This window comes from Brachycentrus maculatus, unplaced genomic scaffold (assembly GCF_059751285.1).
Source record: "Brachycentrus maculatus isolate JH-2025_06_01 unplaced genomic scaffold, ASM5975128v1 h1tg000470l, whole genome shotgun sequence".
Lineage (NCBI taxonomy): Eukaryota > Metazoa > Arthropoda > Insecta > Trichoptera > Brachycentridae > Brachycentrus > Brachycentrus maculatus.
Genome location: NW_028281217.1, coordinates 791,164 through 814,000, shown reverse-complemented (window position 1 = coordinate 814,000; position 22,837 = coordinate 791,164). Strand labels below are relative to the sequence as shown.

General features: G+C 36.8%; 1 protein-coding gene across 2 annotated transcripts in view; it reads left to right on the top strand.

The window, feature by feature from the left end:
• Positions 1-22,837, top strand: part of LOC148302253 (uncharacterized) — a 142,870-nt gene that overhangs the window by 104,250 nt on the left and 15,783 nt on the right. The window contains exons 3-6 of one of the 2 annotated variants that reach the window (XM_088271916.1): positions 3,992-5,062; positions 7,576-7,681; positions 8,485-8,619; positions 21,462-21,574. In XM_088271916.1, coding sequence (XP_088128042.1) covers positions 3,992-5,062; positions 7,576-7,681; positions 8,485-8,619; positions 21,462-21,574 — 1,425 coding nt within the window. The remainder of the gene's footprint in view (positions 1-3,991; positions 5,063-7,575; positions 7,682-8,484; positions 8,620-21,461; positions 21,575-22,837) is intronic. The other variant, XM_088271915.1, reaches the window with a different exon arrangement.

The window sequence follows — 22,837 nt, the reverse complement described above, 5'->3', positions numbered from 1 at the left end:
ACATTACAACATCATCGATTTTTTTTAAATAATTTGTTCAACGCGTGAAATATAACATTTGTTGTTTTTTTTGTGTGTTTTCTCTAAATGTGTTCAAAACGTTTTAAATCGTAAGATTTTTAAATTTCTTATCTTACGTTGTGTACTGCCAGTTTGGCTTTCGCTTAACTGGCAGTACACAACGGAGTCCTGGTACCAAGTTTAATAGATTTGGCGAAAACATAAATGCAAATGACTGAATGCAATCAGAATTCAGACAAATATGCGGCAAAATGATGTAAGATAGATGTTCGAATGATGATCTAAGGAAGGGTTAGGAGTCGGAATAATTGGCGGGTATGTTTTGAGGAGATGCATGAACGTGGAAGAGGCGAAGTTTGCAAAGACATGGTGGTGTGGCATTCTGGTTGTGCGGCGTGATGGTTAGTTAGTTAATTTCAAATTGGGATGTCGTCAATTTTCATTTGAACCCCTTGATCTTTCTTGAAACATAGCAATACGTGGTCGTGCGTTTCCACCATTGTTTTCGCCTCTAAATCTAGCTTAGACGTTTTGAATCTCACTATTTTTAAACTTTTATGTTCCATGGAAATACATAGTGTCATCGTCAATTTCCATTTGAACTCCTTGATCTTCCTTGAAACGTTGCAATACGCGGTCGTATATTTTCATCATTGTTTTAGCCTCTAAATCTACCTAACACGTTTTGAATCTCACGATTTTTAAACAATTTAAATTTTCTATCGAAATACATAGTATCATCGTCAATTTCCATGTGAACTCCTTGATCTTCCTTGAAACGTTGCAATACGCGGTCGCATATTTTCATCATTTTTTTCGCCTCTAAATCTACCTAACACGTTTTGATTCTCACAATTTTTAAACAATTTAAATGTTCTATCGAAATACATAGTATCATCGTCAATTTCCATTTGAACTCCATGATCTTCCTTGAAACGTTGCAATACGCGGTCGCATATTTTCATAATTTTTTTCGCCTCTAAATCTACCTAACACGTTTTGAATCTCACAATTTTTAAACAATTTAAATGTTCTATCGAAATACATAGTATCATCGTCAATTTCCATTTGAACTCCCTGATCTTCCTTGAAACGTTGCAATACGCGGCCGTATATTTTCATCATTTTTTTCGCCTCTAAATCTACCTAACACGTTTTGAATCTCACGATTTTTAAACAATTTGTATGTTCCTTAAGAAACATATCGTAATGTTGTCAAATTTTGCCTCTGTTTTGATTGCTGAAAATAGGATTTCTGTTAATGTTTCTGTGCTATTGTGATTATGTGAGTCATTTTTTTCTAAATTTGCTTTTGCTCAGTGCACATATGATGTATTTTTAGCCTACCCCACGCGTGCGTGTTAAAAATCTTCCAACCGCCAAGTTTCTTCTAAATGTTGTAAACAGATATATTTTTTGTTAACATGCATTCTCGCTCATTGTTTTCGCGACGTCATCATATCTCGATTATCGCGTGTTTTTATTGCGAAATTTGTTTTGGTCACTCAATTTTGAAAATGCAATGCTGTTATATGTATCATGGCTTGGGTGTGTCCGAATACTTGTCCACAAAATCTGGATTATCTCCAATTACATGAGTTATTTTCATATTATTTTTTGACATCTCATCAAAGATGAAGAAGAATATGAAAGTCTGATAATAATGAAGTAATTATAATCCAGGATTCGGACCTCACGTACTAATAAAAGAGTTTCTGTTCAATAAAAAGATTCTTTTCATCTCACCAATACATGTCTCTAGTGAGGTTTTAGTGATTCAAGAATAATGTTTCAAAATATAGAACTTCCAAGAATTTGAGTAGTGTGGTTGTCAATAATAAGTAGAATTGGTGAATGTTACACGTGTGTAAAATGATCACTTAAATCAGCATCGTATGACGGTCGTCAGCCCCGCAAATGCCCAGATTTCCATAAATAATAAATGCAATTCCCATATACAAAAATAAAATAATAATAAAATCGATGTTTTGAATATTGAAAGCATTAACTTTGTGGATCATATTGATATATTATTTTGAGAAATAAAAAGACTTTGGTTTTTGTTCCACTCACATTTTTACTAACAACCAACTAGTTTCGGCAACAACCTGTTGCCTTAATTTATGATTAAACCCTGAAGAGGGCAACAGGTTGTTGCCGAAACTAGTTGGTTGTTAATAAAAATGTGAGTGGATCAAAATCCTCATAGTCTTTTTATTTAGTCAAAAAACATAAGTATTTTTCATTAATTGATTCGGCAGTCACCATGTGGTAAAATCTATCTATTTTTAATACATGTTTTACTTAGTAAATACCACTATTTCTTAAAATCTACTGTGAAACACGTGTCACAGTAGATTTTAAGTAATAGTGGTATTTACTAAGTAAAACATTAATTAAAAATAAGTATTTTTATTTCTCAAAATAATAAATAAAATTGAACTCAAGGATCTCTTTCTCGGTATCAAAATGCATTACTAAAGCGGGCATGTAAAATTATTAGAAATCCTGAAATAGCCTCGGAATGTATGAGGAACTGGGAAATTCACAATTATTCGCTGAAAATTCGGGTAGTTAAATTCAAAATGATTCATATCCCCTCAAGGTTGGATTACGTAATCGCTCCAAAGGTGCCGTAGGTTATTATTTTTATTTTCTTTCTGCTTTCTCCAATTCCTTGTTTACTAATCTTCACGTCATCTCGTATCACTGTTAAATATTCTGTTCTAACAGTATAGTTCTGTCGAGATATCGCTCACTCCTTTCAAGAACGTCATAAATAAATAAATAAATAGATTTTTCAGGAGAACGTTTTTAAAGTTTAAAAATATATTACAATGTATGAAAAATAAATATCAAGCCACTTACTGAACTTTTCACTGTGCAACAGATCTTTTTAGGTAAAGCCTGAAGGTTTTTTCTCCATTTTTCCATATTCTTCTTCATCTTTGATGAGATGTCAAAAAATAATATGAAAATAACTCCTGTAATTGGAGATAATCCAGATTTTATGAACAAGTATTTGGACACACTCAAAATGTTGTAAATAAATTATCTGGTCAAATTATAAGCTTAAATAATAAAAATGAAAATGGTATTTTCTGGCGTTTTTCATGTGTGTGATTGAAATCCAGGATTTGGACCTCACATATTAATATAAGAGTTTCTGCTTAGTAAAAAGCTTCTTTACATCTCACCAATAAATGTCTCTAGTGAAGTTCTAGTGATTCAAGAACAAGGTTTCTAAATTGGTTCGTTTATATAGAACTTCTAAGAATTTGAGTAGTGTGGTTGTAATAATGGGTAGAATTGGTGAATGTTACACGTGTGTAAAGTGATCACTCGAACCAGCCTATGACGGTCGTCAGCCCCGTAAATGCCCAGACTTCCATATTCTTCTTCATCTTTGATGAGATGTCAAAAATAATATAAAAATATGCCTCTTTTGCTGGGATATAGTATATTTTCTGGGCATTCCGAAATCATGCACAACTGAAAATTGACGATGTTTTATTTATGACGTTCTTGAAAGGAGTGAGCGATATGACTATCGTCTATACAAATTTCATCCTTCCCAGTTGAAAGATCTTTCCGCTACACGACCTTGATACGGGCTGCATCTGGCCGTGCGCCAGACGTCACTCCAAAGTAAACTGAAGAAATGTATTACGACTTTATAGCTGTCATTCCGTTTAAACTGGCCTGCGTTCTTTTATAAATCCGACGTTTATTAGTAGCGACATCTTCGCATCGAGGCAGTCTGAGGAGCTGAATTCACGATACTATACCGAATATAAAAATACCAAATTTTTTGTAATGTATCTTATGATTATCTTGAAATTTAAGTATATTATCGGATGAGTCTCGGATGAATCGGTGTTTACGGTCAATTTAGTAAACCAAACCATATCATGAGTAAAGCTTATTGTATGTGAATGTTTCGTTTCGTTCAACGCAGTTTGTTCACTAGATACAGTGCCAGGACAGGATAAAACTGAAGCAGCTGTTCCGGACATCGTGATCCAACCGGAATCGGGTGACACGGACACAGAACGCCATGACGATTTCGATTTGAAAAATGACCAGTCGATGGCCATTGTCCTGACGGACTCGGAATGCGCTCCGGAGAAGAAGAAGCCTAAAACCAAGCACAGGAAGACTATGTCCATGTCCAGCACTATAGAACTAGTCAAGTGCCTGGGAGACGAGTGGATAGAAGCTGCCAAGAGGGAGATAGAAGAACATTCCAGAAAGAAGGAGCATTCGAAGAAGAAAGACAAAGATCACCACGAAGTTGACAAGCACAAAAGCAACGACATGGTGGCTCTCATACTATACGACGCCTCTGTCGGGGAAACAGACGACTTCGAGATACTGGACGAATCAGAGCTGGTCCCCAAAAAACAGCAAAAGAAGAAAGACAGCAAGGAAAATAAGGATGGCAAAGACGGTGGCAAGCACCGCAAAATCAGCGCTGTCAGCATGATGAACGCCCAAAAGAACACGGTGAAGAAGATCGCCAAAGCTTCGTCGGTGACCGCGTTTAATTTCATCAGGAGCAAGAAGAAACCTCTCGCCGTGATGGGCGGGCAGTTCAACAGCTCAATAGACCACGCCATACTATCCACAGAGCTCCTCCTGGAACACGAACGCCGACACACCGACATGGTACAAGACCCGAAAGCCCTGAACTATAATATGACTGCTGATAAAGATTCACAGGACGAATCCAAATCAGCATCGTGCGACGATGAAGAAGAAGAAATATACTACGACGCCAAGTCGGATCCGGTAGATGACCTTCTCAAAATCGACGATTCAAAGGTCGGCGCGAAGGGCCTTCGAGGGAGGCGCGCTATCGGCGGGTCTTTGAAGAGAACCAACGGTGGCAGGAGGCGAGCCAAGAAGCGTAGCGCCGCCGATGAGGCTCCGCCCCTGCCACCAAGGGCCCCCCTCGCGAGCCACGCCCCACCACCCCTGGTCAGACAAGCGACCACACAACAGAAGCACTCACACTGGCTGTTCGGCAGCTCTTTCAAAGGTAAATATTTTCAACCAAGATGAATCGTCAGGGAAACTTGTTGGTTAAAAAATCTTAGGTAAATATTTCCGATCAGGTTGTATCATCAATGAAACTTGTTGATAAAAAAAAATCGTCTGGTTTCCTTCAAGTCTTCATCAAATAGCATCTCTTGCCGCAACTGCGCAGTTTGCCCGTGGCGGAAATGTTTTCTTGCTTTCAACATTCGCGAATAAAATAGAATCTAGGTTTTATTTATTTGTGTATTACTTTTTATTTTGTTTTATTTTGAAATTTTACAGAACAGTTACATTAATACAATTACATTAATGAGTAACGAAAAACAGGTATTTGTAACATTTCAGTTACAAAATTTCACATATCGCTCATTCCTTTCAAAAACGTCATAAATCAAAAATCTTGATTATTCAGGAGATCGTTTTTAAAGTTGAAAAATATCATAAAATGTATTAAAAATATATATCAAGCCACTTATCGAACTTTTTACTGTGCAACACATCTTTTTACGAAAAACCTAAATGTTTTTTCTCCATTTGAAAAATATTAAGTACTTATATTTAAAAAAAATAATCGAACAATACCCTTTCTTTGAAATGCAAAAACAACACTTTCTGCCCTGTAGCGGGTAAATATTAAGTTTAAAATATGCCGCTTTTGCTGGGATATAGTTCATTTTCTGGGCATTCCGAAAACATACACAACTGAAAATTGACGATTTTTATTTATGACGTTCTTGAAAGGAGTGAGCGATATGTAATTTAATATAAATACCTGGAAAAGGGACGGGAGGGAGGAAAAGGGGAAAAGGGAAGATCAAAGCTCAAGTCCAAGACAAATTATATGAAAAACTTTCTACAATACGTGTTTAATTTTTTGATGAACGTCTCACCAGGCAGAACCCGTGACAAAACGTTCATTTACATTTAAAAAAATATCATTTTGAAAATACAAATATTACATCGTAAATTATAAAATACAGGTATGTTTAAAAAAATAAGTATAGTTTAGTACAGTGAGAGAGTGACGAGTATGCAACAATAATAATATAATTAGCTGACTTTATTTATGTAGGGTGACCAACTTGATATGATTTTTTATCTAACCATTAAGTATATGATCGATGCAAGATTGTAGTTTTATTGGTTACTTAACCATGTCCGCTCCCTATGTGGAGCATACGGAGTCTAATACAAAGACACAAATTGTCTCCAGGCTTTTTTGTCGGCTGTCAGATCCCTTGCATCCTCCCAAGTCAGATCCACATCCCGATGTTCTGACGAGAACTGCCGACGAATTGTCAACAGTGGTCGTCCTGGGCGACGCGAACCTTGTTAAACAGGCAAGCTTGATGGCGGCCTCGGGAGGCATGCGGAGTACATGACCAAGCCATTTGAATCGCCTTTTCTTGACGACAGTTGTGACCAATATTTTCTGCGTCCTACGCCTTATCTCTTCATTCCTCACAAAGTCAAACCACCGCACGCCCAAAATTCTTCGCAGACACCTTTTCTCAAAGCTCAGTACACGGCTGCTCTTGGCCCTTGTAAGGTGCCATGTTTCACAGCCGTATAAGAGAATAGGAGCAATGCAGCATTTGGTGGTTTTCACCGAGTATAGATCAGATCTCGAGACATTTATTGATAGCTGATTTAAATGAGTAATGCAGCAGAAGTTCTTCGTAGTTTTTTTCGTTGGGTATGTCCATGTTTCAGGTTATCTCTAACAATGTGATGAGTTTTGCTCAACACTCTTGAGTGTCGTGTCGTCTTCGATCGCTGCTGGACGTTTGATGGGTTCCCAGTGATCATAAACTGCATCGACTGATATGTCGGTGTCTGAATCATCTTGTCCGATAGTTTTATAGGCGCCTACTTCTTAGTTCCGCGGAAGCAGCTACTAGCCTATTTTTATGGTATTTTATACTTTACAAAAACCAGCAATTCCAGTGACCCTTTTTTAATTTATAGTAAATACCATTACTTCTTGAAATATGTACAAAATACGGTGTTTGAAAATGATCCGATTGAGAATTAGTAGTTCACACGTTTTCATTGTAAGGTTGAGTTATTTTCCACTCTCAAACATGTATTTCTTTTTAACCTCGATAGCGTCTGATATATCGCTCACTCCAAGTACAGTACAAGCTCTACAGATACAGATTTTCCAAGCGCAGTGCAACCTCTCATAATGTGCATTATTCGTTCCACAATCTTACTCGTTATGCGAAATATTTTTTGTTTTGACTAGTGCGGAAGTCCCGGCTCACAAGTGAATGTCGTGAAAAGGGGACTTGCCCTTTCTCTGTTACTCGTAATCTGAAATTTAGCTCGTTAACGGAACAACTTTTTCACATTTTTTTTATGTTCGTTATGCGAACGATTCGTTTTGAGGGATGCTTGTTTTGAGAAATTCCACTGTACTTTTTCATTATTATTTTTTATAGCTCGTACGTTAAATAGGTGAAAATCCGAAATGAAACTATTGCTGACTTTTTCTTTTCCCTTCTTTCACAGGAGAGAGCAAGCGAGATGAAGATACGGGCGCCGACACTGTATCGCAGATGACCGACACTTCTCACTTCAGCTCTGAGCATTCGGCCGATAGAACAGACAACTCACAGTAAGTTTTCTTGGTTTATATCTCTCTTTTTTATTATTCTTGAACTTACAGCGATTTGAGATTGATGGGAATATGATTCTGATCGATTGACGTGTTTTTGAGAGATTCGCTACCTAGTTATCGGAGTTTATTTGTTTAGATGTACTCGTATATTTGTGTATGTATATGTGTGTGTATTCTCTACTTGAGTATGAAGTGCTCTGATTGTAAAGATCTCTGAGTGCTTCTCTAGTTGGGTGTGAAGAGCTCTGAGTGCATTACCAGACGATTGTGAAGATATCTAGATGCTTCTCTAGTTGAGTGTGAAGAGCTATGAATGCTTTACCAGTTGATTGTAAAGATCTCTGAGTGCTTCTCTAGTTGGGTGTGAAGAGCTCTGAGTGCATTACCAGACGATTGTGAAGATATCTAGATGCTTCTCTAGTGGAGTGTGAAGAGCTATGAATGCTTTACCAGTTGAATGTAAAGATCTCTGAGTGCTTCTTTAGTTGGGTGTGAAGAGCTCTGAGTGCATTACCAGTCGATTGTGAAGATATCTGGGTGCTTCTCTAGTTGAGTGTGAAGGACTATGAGTGTTTACCAGTTGAATATAAAGATCTCTGAGTGCTTCTCTAGTTAGGTGTGAAGAGCTCTGAGCGCTTTACCAGTCAAGTGTTAAGATTTCTGGGTGCTTCTCAAGTTAAGCGCGGATAGTTCTGAGCGTTTTATCAGAGTTGAGTGTAAGGATCTCTGAGTGCTTTACCAGTCGAGGATAAACAGTGGAGAGTGATCTACCTGCTAACCGTGGTCGGCCCGTTCCTCAGATGGCGCGGGGGTTCCGGGATCGCATCCCGGCCGGTCATGAGGGCGGAGAGCTACCGCGACAGGGCCGACAGGGTGAAGAGGGCGAAGAGGAAGACCAGCGACCCGAACCAGTTGACCTCCTCCAAGGATTACCAGTAAGTACTATATATTCACATCCGTAATAGAGTGTCGACGAATAATGGTTGAGTGGGAAAAACGATGACTGAACATTTTCTGCAAATGTCTTTCCACTGTTCTGTGTCTGTCTGCTGTGCTGGTCGAAGTGTGTAGGCGTCTGTGTACCAGCCAACGTCGTGTTGGAATCGGGTTGGAAATTCTAGCCGACTAATTGAACTAACTAAATACTGATCCCTTTCACTGCCTACACCGGGGTACTTCTAGAAGCTTTGGTGATTGTTTTACAAACTTGTATTTATTTAGATTGGCAGTGACAGGGATATTGAAAGTTTTTAAATGTAAATTCACAGTAATATCGGGATACAATTTTTTTTCACATTTAATATAAATTTCGCAACTTAGTTCATTAAAAAATATGCTTTGCAAGAGTAGGTCTGTCAGGAAGCCTAGATGCTTCTGTATCAGATCTGGGAATGCGGTGGGACAGCTTTCAACATTGATTGGCACATTTCAAACTCCCCGATTCGCGGCTTCGTGGCGTCTACAGATTACAGATACGTCGGGGTTAGCTCTACTACTACTATTACTACCATCACGTCCTTTCACTCCAGAGTAGTAAGCAAGGAGGATGAAACGCCACACTCTTCTGTGCTGACATATAGACTTAGTCTCCTTCACATCCATGAAGGTTTCTTAGACCTTTAAGACTACTACTACTATTACTACCGTCACGTTTCTCTGCAGGGGTTGACAGGGAGGATGGAACGCCACACCCGTCTGTCCTGTCATATAATCCCAGCTTCCTTCACGTCCATGACGGTTACTTAGACTTTTGACACTAATATTACTACCATCACGCCGTTTCCCCGCAGGTGCAGGCAGAGAGAATAGATCGCCACACAAATCTGCCTTGGCACACAATCTTCGCCTCCTCCATATTCATACATCTTCCCATGCCTTACTTGGCAAATACCACTATTTATTAAAATATATCGTGCCACGTGTTTCGATACATTCAGCAATTGGATTATGGTGTTGAACGCTTCGAAACACGTGTCCGAACATATGTTGATAAGTAGCGGTATTTACCAAACAAAACATAATGGACAAAATAGTAGTTTTTACCGCAAAATGGCTACCGAATCAATTAAGTCCATATTTATGGTGATTGAGTGTACCAACGCCGAATCGAAGTTCGTAAACAGAATTATTGTTAACTTTCCCTAATTGTGTTTTCTTTCCCAATAACCTTAATTTTCTTCTCTCTTCCATTATTCCACTCTCTTTTCGTCTTTTTTTTCTTTTTTCTTTTTTTCATTTCACAATATATTATAATTGCAAATATTAGGAATAATTGTTTACGGTGGTATGGACGTGGAGCGAATGGATAACGAGAGAATGACTTAGAAAGTATATGTGGCGAATGTGAGCGGGAAAACAGAACGAGGACGACCGAAAGAGACTTGGCACGACAAGATCAAACAGAACCTAAAACCTGGTGGTGTCAAAAGTCTGCGTAATCGGAGGGCACGTATGACTAGATGTATGGATGTGAAGGAGGCGAGGAGTGCATGTCAGGACAGAAGAGTGTGGCGTTCCATCCTTTCTGCCTACCCCTGCGGGAAAACGGCAAATTACGGTAAATTTTGATTTTGATTTTGTTGATCTCCATGTCAGAATTTTCACATAAAGAATTTTCAGGCATCCTTGTTTACTTTTTATTTTATTTAATATACTTACATTTTTAGTACAACATAATACATTTTCTAAAAATTTATACATATGGCAAACTTTTAGTTTTAGATTCGCTGTACCTCTCCAAAAAAGAGACTGAGCTCTTGTGCTTGGAGAGGGACTTACCCTCAAGGTATAATGTTTTATATAATTAATGATATAATAGTCTTTTTTATATATTTTTTCAAGATTTATATGTAATGGGCTTAAATTTTTTTCTTAAGAATTATAATTATTATTTATTTTGTATTTATCGATTTGACCTCTGATAATCGTCCGGGTCATTTGTGGAACCGACCCCCCAAAACGACCCCCACGACCCACCTACGACCCCCCGCCCAATCGCGCAACCATATGACGCTAATTGTATATCTAACAAGGGTGGCCGTTCAGGTGACCGCACACATTGTATATGACTCCATATTATGACGATCTAATGATATTATTCAGGAATTTTCCTTAGCAGACTTTTCCGGTTGGCCTGTACGCGATACCGACTGATTTTATAACAATATTTATATTATTCTCAATATTAATATTTAAAGCGTTTAATTTGTGGTTAGTCATTTTTAATTTTTTTACAAAAATGATAAAAGTATTAGTATATAACCACTCACCAAAAATTTTATGTCTACCGGTTTCGAGACGTACCCGTCTCTTCGTCAGGACAATCACTACCACAGCATGCAAACAATACCACCCTTCACCACCATAGCACCATTTACACGCTCAAAACTACACAACACATGCGATTTTGGTCATTATTTATATATATATATATATATATATATATATATATATATATATATATATATATATATATATATATATATATATATATATATATATATATATATATATATATATATATATATATATATATATATATTAAATTTGTAGAACTCTATTTTAATTTATGTATTGTATGTTTATCAAACACTGTTTTTTTGAGTCTACTGAGTTATATTTTACTGTTAAAAAAAACATAAAAATACATTTTGTTACAATTGTTTCGCCTAGTTATGGCATTTTCAAAGACATTCGTTTGAAAATGCCATAACTAGGCGAAACAATAGTCACAAAATTTATTTCTTTGTGTTTATTTTTTACCATAAAATACAACTTAGTAGACTCAAAAAGTCAGTGTTTGGTGTAACATTTAAAAGATATTTATATTTTTTATTATGTATCATACACTGGATTATTCACCCTACGGATGAGATGTGAGTAGGTTTACTCTTTATGTCGTTTGCAATGAGAAAATTCTGAGAAGTTCCTGATTTTCCCACACTAGATCATGCCTCCTGTTCTCAACACAGATTCAAATAAAACATCATTTTTTAAGCTAGAAGAAACAGATATTCACCCGATGAGCTATAAATAAACCTTGCACATAATAAGCCATGTAAATAATAATTTTCCACCTCCGTAGTATAATGTTCAGCACGCTCGGCTACCGCACTGGAGGTCTGGGTTCAATTCTCAGGGGGGGGTCAAATAAATATAAGTGATTTTTTCACTCTAATATTTATTCAATATTACTCTGGACTGGTACCTGAAGCGGAGAACTTATCAGCTTTCCTTCATGTGTTAATGATCAAGACACTGGGTTTTTAAATGCAGTGCCCTATGCACCATTGGGTGCGGATGAGGGTTTGAAATTGAATTGAAATAACAAATGCAGCTCCCATCCAAACCAAAAAATTAAAATAAACTCTTTATGTTGAAACTAACTTTATTTAATTTAAATTTTGTACTGAAATTTCTTGGTAGAACGCACTATGTAGTTTTTCCCACATTTTTATGTGCAAATTCATGTGTTTTGGAAATTTTGGAAACAAATTTCCTTTGAAAAAACTAAGTAGTTGTATTTTTTTATTATATTTAAAGTAACTTTTTTTTTTTTGGAATCTGAGCCCACCATCCACCCGCAGCAGTTATAGAGTCCTGAGGGACTCTCTGTCAGCTGCACATAGAGGAAAATCTTCAAAATATTTCTGAAGAAATAAATATTGTTCTATTTAAAGTAACTGCAATTTCATGAGTGAAAATTCTCGCTCACGTCATTTTCGAGTCGCACCGTCCACCCATGCACGCACGGCCGACGCAGGCGCCCCGCAATGTGTGTACACGCGGGCGCCCCAGAGTGTGCGTGCACACGCGCGAGCGCCGCCGCGCGCGGCTCGGTGTGCGCGCCGTCGCGCCGGTGTTGGTGCACCCATAGATATACAAAGATAGCAACCCCACCCGCTTAAAGCGCCGACGCGGCCGACGGTGAAATGGAAAACTTGACGGGAGCGATCGACAACCTGCGACGTCTAGAACAGTGTTCCGCAAACTTTTTTGTTCAAGGTACACCTGCCAAATCAAGAAATTTTAGAGGTACACCAAAGAAAAAAGTTTATTAAATTTTATTAATATGAAAATTAATATATTCTGAAAACATGTATCTAGGGAATGTTGCTTTACTCGAAAGATTTTTTTTTCTTTTTTTTATGGACACATACACACCCTCACTCACACACACCTACCCTCTCTGCTCTTTTCTCTTTATATGCAACAGTATTCACAACATATGTTATTCCTCTTCCTTCTCCTAACCCTTATCCGCACCCAATGGTGCATAGGGCACTGCTGCATATAAACGCAGTGTTATCTTGATCGTTAACACATGAAGTAAAGGCGATCAGCCCTCCGCTTCAGGTGCCAGCCAAGGTGATGTTGAATAAATATTAAAGTGAAAAGATCACTTATATTTATTTGATTCCCCTGGGAATCGAACCCGGGAACACCAGCATGATAGCCGAGCGTGCTGATCATTACACTACGGAGGCGGGCATACGAGTATGTTATAAGTGGAATTATTGAATTGGCTTTTATCATTTTTATATATTTTTTTTAAATATACAAGCTTTACAATTCCCAAACAAATCAAATAAAATAATATGGACGCTTTCTTTCGTTCAACCAACGGTTGTGTACCCCTGACGCAACCGAAGTTCATACATATCGAACGAGCTTCTCTTTACCGTCCATTCGTCGAACAGCCCTCCCCGCCGCCGGGCGCTCCCGTTCTCCGCTCGGCTATTTTCGGCTTCTACTCCGCGACGCATCGCATCACAGTGAGTCCCTGCGAGCCGGTGCGCCCCGAATCGATTCCCGGTCGCGGCTAAATCGCTCCTTTAACCGTCGAATAAACCCGTTTTAACGCGTTGGTGGTGATTTTCGTGCTAATAATAATAGTGTCAATAATAACGTTGAATCTCAACACATATGGAGAAGCATATGATAATCTGGATATTTGCAGGGCTTAAGGCCTGTCATAGGGTGGTTTAAGTGGTCAATTTTCACACGTGTGGCATTCATCATTCTACCCACGATTGACAACCACACTACTCAAATTTTCGGAAATAATCGGCGGGTATGTATGAACATGCATAAATGTGGAAGAGGCGTAGAATATTTGAAAAGACAGAGCAGTGTGGCGTTATATCCTCTCTCCCTATCCCTGCGGGGAAGCGACGTGATGGTTAGTCAGCTAGTGTTTATCGGGTATAATGTTATAACGCTTAAGTTTTTGCATAAATGTGGAAGAGGCGAAGAATGTTCGCAAATACAGAGTGGTGTGGCGTTCTATTCCTGTGTCTACCCCTGCGGGGAAGTGGCGTGATGGTTTTTTAGTTAGTGTATATCGGGTATAATGTTATCTTAAGTTTGTGAGTAAAATAACTGGTAAGCTGCATAAAAATTTTAAATCAGGTTTTCAGGCGTTTCCCAGTATGTAAAATAATCCGGTTCGGATCTTGCATACATCCACTAAAAGGGTCTTTGCTATGTGAAAGCTTTCTAAATCCAATCATAGATGACTTTTGTGAACTCAATCACGGAACGTGATGAGATTGATCATATAACATATTATGTATGTATGACTTTCAAAATTTGAGTAGTATGGTTATCAATCATGGGTAGAATTGGTGAATGTTACACGTATGTAATGTGATCACTTAAACCCGCCTGCGACGGATCGCAAGCCATGTAAATATCCAGATTTACATTTTCTTCTTCGTCTTTGTTGAGATGTTATTGTAAATAACTCCCAAGTGGACTATCCTATATTTGTGAACAAAGACTTGGACGCACTTAAAATATTGCTAATAATAACAATTCACCTCAAGATAATCTACAGTGTACGAGTTGCGCAGCTAGTGCGAGTACGGGTATGCAACCCCGAGTCGAACTGCCGCTATTTTCGTTTTCTTACCTTCTATTTCTCCTCCATTTTCTTTCCCGCGAAGCGATTAAGTCCTTTACCCTGATCGTCTTCACTCACGTCGTCTGTCTCCCTACCAGACGACGTGGGTGAAGGAGCTCAAGGTGGAGGATAACACTGCCACAGTTTGGGGAAGGAAATGTAGAGCGATTGGCGGGTAGGAATAGGAGAATAGCAGTGGGGCACCCGCGGTTGCATACCCGCACGCGTACTAGTAAATTTTCTCGTCCGTTATGTAGCTCGTATGGATACGGTAGAAATGTACAGCAAAAATAAAACAATTTTATTTATTGACATCTCAACATAGATGAAGAAAATACGCAAATCTGGGCATTTGCAGGGCTTACGACCTGTTGTAGGATGGTTTAAGTGATAACATTCACTACTTTACCCATGATTGACAACTATATTACTTCAATTTATGCTCCAATTGAAAACGTCTTGCGCGTGCTACTTGGTGGGCGACATCTATCTTTGAAATTCGTAAAAAAAAATACTGGTTGAAACCTTCATGAAACATACATAAGATTCTTCTTCATCTATGTTGAGATATCAATAATTATAATAATGATAATAAACTTGCTATGAATAACTCCCGAATGGAGCTCAGCCCTGAATTTGTGGACAAATATTTAAACACGCTAAAAATATTTTTTTAAAATAATAATGCATATTATTTTTTGACATATCGCTCACTCCTTTCAACAACGTCATCAATTTTCAGTTGTGCATGTTTTCGGAATGCCCAGAAAATGTACTATATCCCAGCAAAAGTGGCATATTTTTAACTTAATATTTACCCGCTACAGGGCAGAACGTGTTTTTTTTGCATTTTGAAGAAAAGATATTGTTTTTTTTTAATATACTAATTATTTTTCAAATGGAGAAAAAACCTTCAGGTTTTACCTAAAAAGATCTGTTGCACAGAATAAAAATTCAATAAGTGGCTTGATGTTTATTTTTAATACATCGTGATATATTTTTAAACTTTAAAAACGTAAATTAACTAACTAACCATCACGCCGCTTCCCCGCAGGGGTAGGCAGAAGGAATCGAACGCCACAACACTCTGTCTTTGCAAACATTCTTCGCTTCTTCTACATTCATGCATCTCCTCATACATACCCGACGATTATTACGACTCCTGACTCGGCCGCTTTCAAGTATTTGAAATATCTGATTGTGCCAAGTCTTCCTCTGCTTCTTTTTCCAACTACATTCGCCTCATAAGTTTGCTTAACCGTTCTTTCTTCACTCATACGTTCCACATGTCCAAACCATCTCAACATATCTTTCTTAATTTTGTCGATAATGCTTATCTCAGCCTTACATTCTTTCCTTATTTCATCATTCGAACATCTATCAAACATCGTTTTGCCACACATTCGCAACAAGTTTTTTGATTTATGAAGTTCTTGAAAGGAGTGAGCGATATGTCCATACCACCTTATAGAACAATATACTCATCGGATAAATCGCTCACTCCTTTCAAGAACGTCATAAATAATAAAACTTGATTTTTCAGGAGAACGTTTTTATAGTTTAAAAATATAATTTAATGAAAAAAAAATAAATATCAAGCCACTTATTGAACATTAAACTGTGTAACAGATCTTTTTAGGTAAAACCTGAAGGTTTTTTCTCCATTTGAAAAATATTTAGTATGTTTAAAAAAATAAATAAACAATACCTTTTCTTCAAAATGCAAAAACAACACTTTCTGCCCTGTAGCGGGTAAATATTAAGTTAAAAATATGCCTCTTTTGCTGGGATATAGTACATTTTCTGGGCATTCTGAAAACGTGCACAGCTGAAAATTGACGATTTTTTATTTATGACGTTCTTGAAAGGAGTGAGCGAAATGTCAACATGTTCCTACAACTCGTAAGATAGAATGAGCCAATTTTGCGGTATTCCCTTTTTCTTCCATTCCCACATTACGGTGACATTTTGAACGCCATCTCCACGTGACGTGATATGAATAATATCACGTATTCGAAGGTCACCGGAAGTGTGAATTCTGGATAAGCCAAATGTCCCGCGGGAGTGACGCGGCGCGTCGCGACGCTTCCGCTCGGCCTAGAGCGTCGCGACGCGCCCTAATCTACTTTCTAATTACTCCATCCTCGTTAAAATAGCTGTTATCTTGTTTTGCCTGCGTAGCTTTGTCGTTCCTATGCAATGTGGCATTATGAGTGAGGAAATATATATGTGTGTGTATATATATTTGTTTATAATATACGATTATGAACATTCTCAATGCATTTGTTCGCAGTTCAAAGTAAATATTCGATTACGAACATTCTCTTAATATTTTTTCACCGTTCAAAGTTAAAATATTCGATTTCGTAAATTCTCAATATATATAGCTCACTCCTTTCAACAACGTCATATAACAAGTAAATATTCGATTACGAACATTCTCTTAATACTTTTTCACGGTTGAAAGTTAAAATATTCGATTACGTAAATTCTCAATATATCGCTCACTCCTTTCAACAACGTCATATATCAAAAAGCTTGTTTTTTCAGGAGATAGTTTTTAAAGTTTAAAATATAATGAAATGTATTAAAAATAAATAACATGCCACTTATTGAACTTTTTACTGTGTAACAGATCTTTTTAGGTAAAACCTGAATGTTTTTTCTCCATTTGAAAAATATTTAGTATATTTATATAAAATAATTATGCAATACCTTTTGTTCAAAATGCAAAAACGACAATTTTTATCCTGTAGCGGGTAAATATTATTGAAAAATATGCTGCTTTTGCTGGGATATAGTACATATTCTGGGCATTCCGAAAACTTGTACAACTGAAAATTTACGATTTTCGATATATGACGTTGTTGAAAGGAGTGAGCGATATCTGTTCACCTTTTCATTTTTAATATTCAAATATGAATATTCTCAATATATGTATTTGTTCGCCGTTCAAAATTAATATTCAAGAACGAACATTTTCGTTACCTATATTTATTCGTTGTTAAAAGTTAGAATATTCAATATGAACATTCTAAATATATTTATTCGCTGTTCAAAGATAATATTCAATACGAAAATTCCCAATTTAATATTTTTTCGCCATTCAAAGTTACAATATTCAAATACGAATATTCTCAATATAGAAACACTCAAAATTTCGGCCGGTACAACCGCGAGCGCTAAAACGCCGCGTTATCGTAATTAATGGAGTTATATTCTACTCTCGCGTTCGTTTCCGTTCGTGCCATATCAGCAAGGGCTCTGTAAGCGGGGAGGATCGAACGCCACGCCCTTCCTAACCCATTAAATACACCCAAATACATTCATCATTCATTTGTATTATATAACGAAACTTTTTATGGAAGGTTTTATTGTAAAAGCAAAAAGATAGTCTGGATAAATTATTTATTTAACTTTTAGTATGGAATGTATGTACATTGGTGGAGTTATTACTTAGAATCAATATCTTCCAACCAACTAAAACCAGAGTTTTGACTCCTGTCAAGGCTTGTACGGCTGTCCAAACTCAAAACACAGTAACGGACTTTTTTTGTAGTACGTTTTTTTTGTATTTTTGGACTAAGTAGATTCTACTTAGTCCAATAATGCAAAAAAAAAACGTTCTACAAAAAAAATGTCCCTTACTGTGTTTTAAGTTTGGACAGCCGTGTAGCTTATACAGGGCAGATAATTCTTTCAATTTTAATGAATTAGGATAATTTATATAGTACCATTTTCGTAAAATACTACCTTAAAGGCGCTTCACTATGCTATTTTATGATAAATAGTTTCTTTTTTATTTATTTCTTACTTTGATAAATTTTTGAACCCCAAACTGATATTTTTAGATTAAATTGGGTGAGGATAGGTATCCAATGAATTACCAAAAGGTCTTTTGTTGACAATTTCAAAATTCATAATTCTTTGTTTAATCGAGCTAGCGATATTGCTCACTCCTTTCAATAACGAATATCAAAAATCGTCATTTTTTCAGTTGTGCATGTTTTCGAAATTCTCAGAAAATGTACTATATCCCAGCAAAAGCGGCATATTTTAAACTTAATAATTACCCGCTACAGGGCAGAAAGTGTTGTTTTTGCATTTTGAAGAAAAAGTTTTGTTTAATTTTTTTTTTTTTTACACACTAAATATTTTTCTAATGGAGAAAAAACCTTCAGGTTTTACCTAAAAAGATCTGTTGCACAGTAACAAGTTCAATAAGTGGCTTGATATTTATTTTTAGTACATTTTATTATATTGAAAAACGATTTCCTGAAAAATCAAGTTTTTTGAAATATGATGTTGTTGAAAGGTGTGAGCGATGAATTTAAGAAATATTGGTTTTCACCAAGTAATATTTAAATATAAAATGAATATTAAAGAAATAATTGAATTTTTTTACCATTTTAGTATCATTGCTTTCCTTATGAATTATGGGACACCATTATCGCAATTTTTTCATGTACAGTATTTTGTGCTAGGGATTAAAAATATATATCTTTCTACTATGAATGCTGGGAACAGAGTGAATGGTGCACTAAAATCAGTTTTAGCAAGTAAAAATCTATCAGCGGAAGCTAAACTGGCAGTACACAATGGAGTTCTGGTTCCAACCCTTATGTATGGAAGCGAAGCATGGAGTTGGCAAAAGAAGGATGAAAGCAGACTGAATGCAGTCGAAATGCGATCCCTCAGACGAATGTGTGGCAAAACGATGTTTGATAGATGTTCGAATGATGAAATAAGGAAAGAATGTAAGGCTGAGATAAGCATCATCGATAAAATTAAGAAAGGTGTGTTGAGATGGTTTGGACATGTGGAGCGTATGAGTGAAGAAATAACGGTTAAACAAATTTATGAGGCGAATGTAGTTGGAAAAACAAGCAGAGGAAGACCGAGGAAAACTTGGCACAATCAGGTATGTCAAATACTTGAAAGCGGCCGGGTCAGGAGTCGTAATAATCGTCGGGTATGTATGAGGAGATGCATGAATGTAGAAGAGGCAAAGAATGTTTGCAAGGACAGAGTGGTGTGGCGTTCGATTCTCTCTGCCTACCCCTGCGGTGAAGCGGCGTGATGGTTAGTTAGTTAGTTAGTTTATCTTTCTACTTATATTTCCCTGGTTTAGTGCCCTTGTGATGCGTATTCTTTTACAATCATTTAATCAATCGCCTAAAACGGAGTGTTGCTGGACTAAAGTGTAGTGCGACTGGTGTAGCGAGATGTGCGAATCCTCGCCCAAAGTGTTCAGGAACGTGTCGCTTCCAGCTGGTACACAACCGCCAGAGATCACCCGGCGAACGTGCTCGGAAAGGTTAAATTTGACGAGTTGATCACGATTCAAAACCGCAGAGGTCCATGTGAAAATAAAGACTAATCTGAGTTAAATAATGATAGAACGGTCCATGCAGAACCATATGATGTGGATGATCACACCGTCAACTCTCATTTTCACTTGATTCTCTGTGGTTTTGAAGATGATGACCAACCAAAATATATTGTATGCTTAACCCTTTTTATTTCATATGTGTATGTGTAATAATGTGAACTAAGAATTCACAGTACCTCATTTTGCTTAAAATTTTTAATTAAGAATTCAAGGTATCTAATTTTGCTTAATAATTTGAAGTAAGAATGCATTGTACCTAATTTAGTCAAGCTATTTGAGTTAAGAATTTCTTCAAACTCTTATCCGCACCCCAATGGTGCATAGGGCACTGCATCATATAAACGCAGTGTTATCTTGATCGTTAACACATGAAGGAAAGGTTATCAGCCCTCCGCATCAGTTACCAGTCCAGGGTAATATTGAATAAATATTACAGTGAAAAAATCACTTTTATTTATTTGACCCCCCCTGGGATCGATTCCCAAATAAATGTGGTCAAATAAATTTAAGTGATTTTTTCACTCTAATATTTATTTCATATGACCCTGGACTGGCACCTGAAGCGGAGGGCTGATCACCTTTCCTTCATGTGTTAATGATCAAGATAACACTGCGTTTATATGATGCAGTGCCCTATATACCATTGGGGTGTGGATAAGGGTTTGAATTTTTTTTTTTTTTTTCTTTATTTAAAATTCTTTTGCATTACATAAATTCAAAAACAAAAAATATTTATAAAAAATAAAAATAAATACAAAAAAAGATCCCACAAAGGCATGGCCTGTGTGTGGGTATACAAAATAAATAGTCATAGTACAGGGTATAAGGGTATAGGTTTCTAAGTATAATTAGTTAATACAAAATACAAAAAACTTAAATTAAATACAAAAAAAAATAAAAATAAAAATAAAAATACTTGACTCTCAGTGAGCAATTTTTTATTTTATTTTATTTTTAATTAAAACTTAAACATAAAAAAGATGACAAAGTAAAAAAGTAAAAAGCTAGCGATCATGTTCTAAATGAAAAAGGAACTTAAATCTGTCTCTTTTATAAATAATCTAAGCAAATTTTTTAATTTACACGAACTTAGGGAATTAACATCTTACAAATAGTCTTTGTGGAATAAGTTGAACAGTTTTGGAGCTATGAGAAATGAGTGTCTTTGCGCAAGTCTGGATTTACAAAAAGGGATTTCTAATAAATTATTAATTCAATATGATATAATATTGAATCAATATAATAAAAAAAATAGTTACATTAGTAATAAAAAAAGCCAATTACACAATTCCACATTAATGTTACGATCAAAAACATAAAGAGATAAAAAATAAATTAAAATAAAATAGAGTTGGAGTGTGTGTGTGTGTATGAGGAAGGAAGTAAAAGGGAGTAAAAAGATCTAAAAATTAGCTTGATTTCGGATCAAATTTGCGCTTTCAGAATATTTACTATAATTTGATTTTTTCTTTCTCCTCCAGTGATGCAGAGGTCTTGGCTGGCGCCGCGAGCGGTCCTGGCGCTCCTTCAGGAGGCTCCAGCAACTCTTCACTGTCCTCCAAAAGCAACGACAGCGCACAGCCGGAAAATCATGGTAAGACTTCATCTTATTCTGCTTCGTCAGCTGTCTCTCCACTGCTGGGTGTAGGCCTCTTCTAATAGGGTATTATCACTCAGGAGGAATATCTTAATTAACATACTTAACCTATAAATGATTTGGTATGACTCGTTTAGTGTTCATTTTATTTTTTTTATTTTTTTTTGAGGACAAGGGATTTTGCATCCCTTATGTCACCGCGACCATATTAGCTCTATTGTGACCTCCCTCTGTATTACAGCTTACTGCCAAGACCTACGTGAGTCATGTAACTCACGACCTGTCTTGGTGGTAGGAGCTTCACCTTCTCAAGAGTCCAGTAGTGATCCTCCAAGGATGTGACTTCGTTTGCGAGCGAGTTTGTCACTATTATAGAGAATGTGGATTGGCGTTTCGTTATCCTCCATACAAAAATCTGCATACTGGGGAGTCATGAAGTCCAATTTTTGTCATGTGTTTCCTCAGTCTGCAGTGTCCTGTCAAGGTCCTGGTTAGGATCCTTATTTGTTTTTTGCTAAGCTTTAGAGCTTCTGTCGAGAATTTCCGCGAATACCCTGTGATCAGTTCCTTTGCGTGTTTCATCCCTGAGCTGTTGGACCAGATCTCTTGGCTCTTGTCCATGACCCAGTTTTTCAGACTAAACTTGGTATTGCTGAGTGTCAGTCCGCATATGGGCTCAGGGCCCATTGGTGGCTTCTCAGCACCAGTTCTTGCAAGTGTTTATAGCAGCCGATATAATCAATATTTTCAATCATTTACAACATTTTGAGTGTGTCCAAATACTTGTTCACAAAATCTGGATTATCTTCAATTGCAGGGTTATTTTCATATTATTTTTTGATATCTCATCAAAGATGAAGAAGAATAATACATCTCACCAATAGATGTCTCTAGTGATTCAAGAACAATATTTCTGAATTGGTTCATGTATACAGAACTTCCAAGAATTTGAGTAGTGTGGTTGTCAATAATGGGTAGAATTGGTGAATGTTACACGTGTGTAAAGTGATCACTTAAACCAGCCTATGACGGTCGTCAGCCCCGTAAATGCCCAGACTTCCATATTCTTCTTCATCTTTGATGAGATGTCAAAAAATAATATTTTCAATCATCATTTTCTTTTGCAAAATTCGTCTTCATAGTTCAAACCTTCATATCTCCCTTAGAATCCTACAGATTTCAATAAGAATGTTACCGATAGTCTTGTGATTTTTCATATTAATTGATTAGCCAATAATAACACATCATGAGAATGATGCA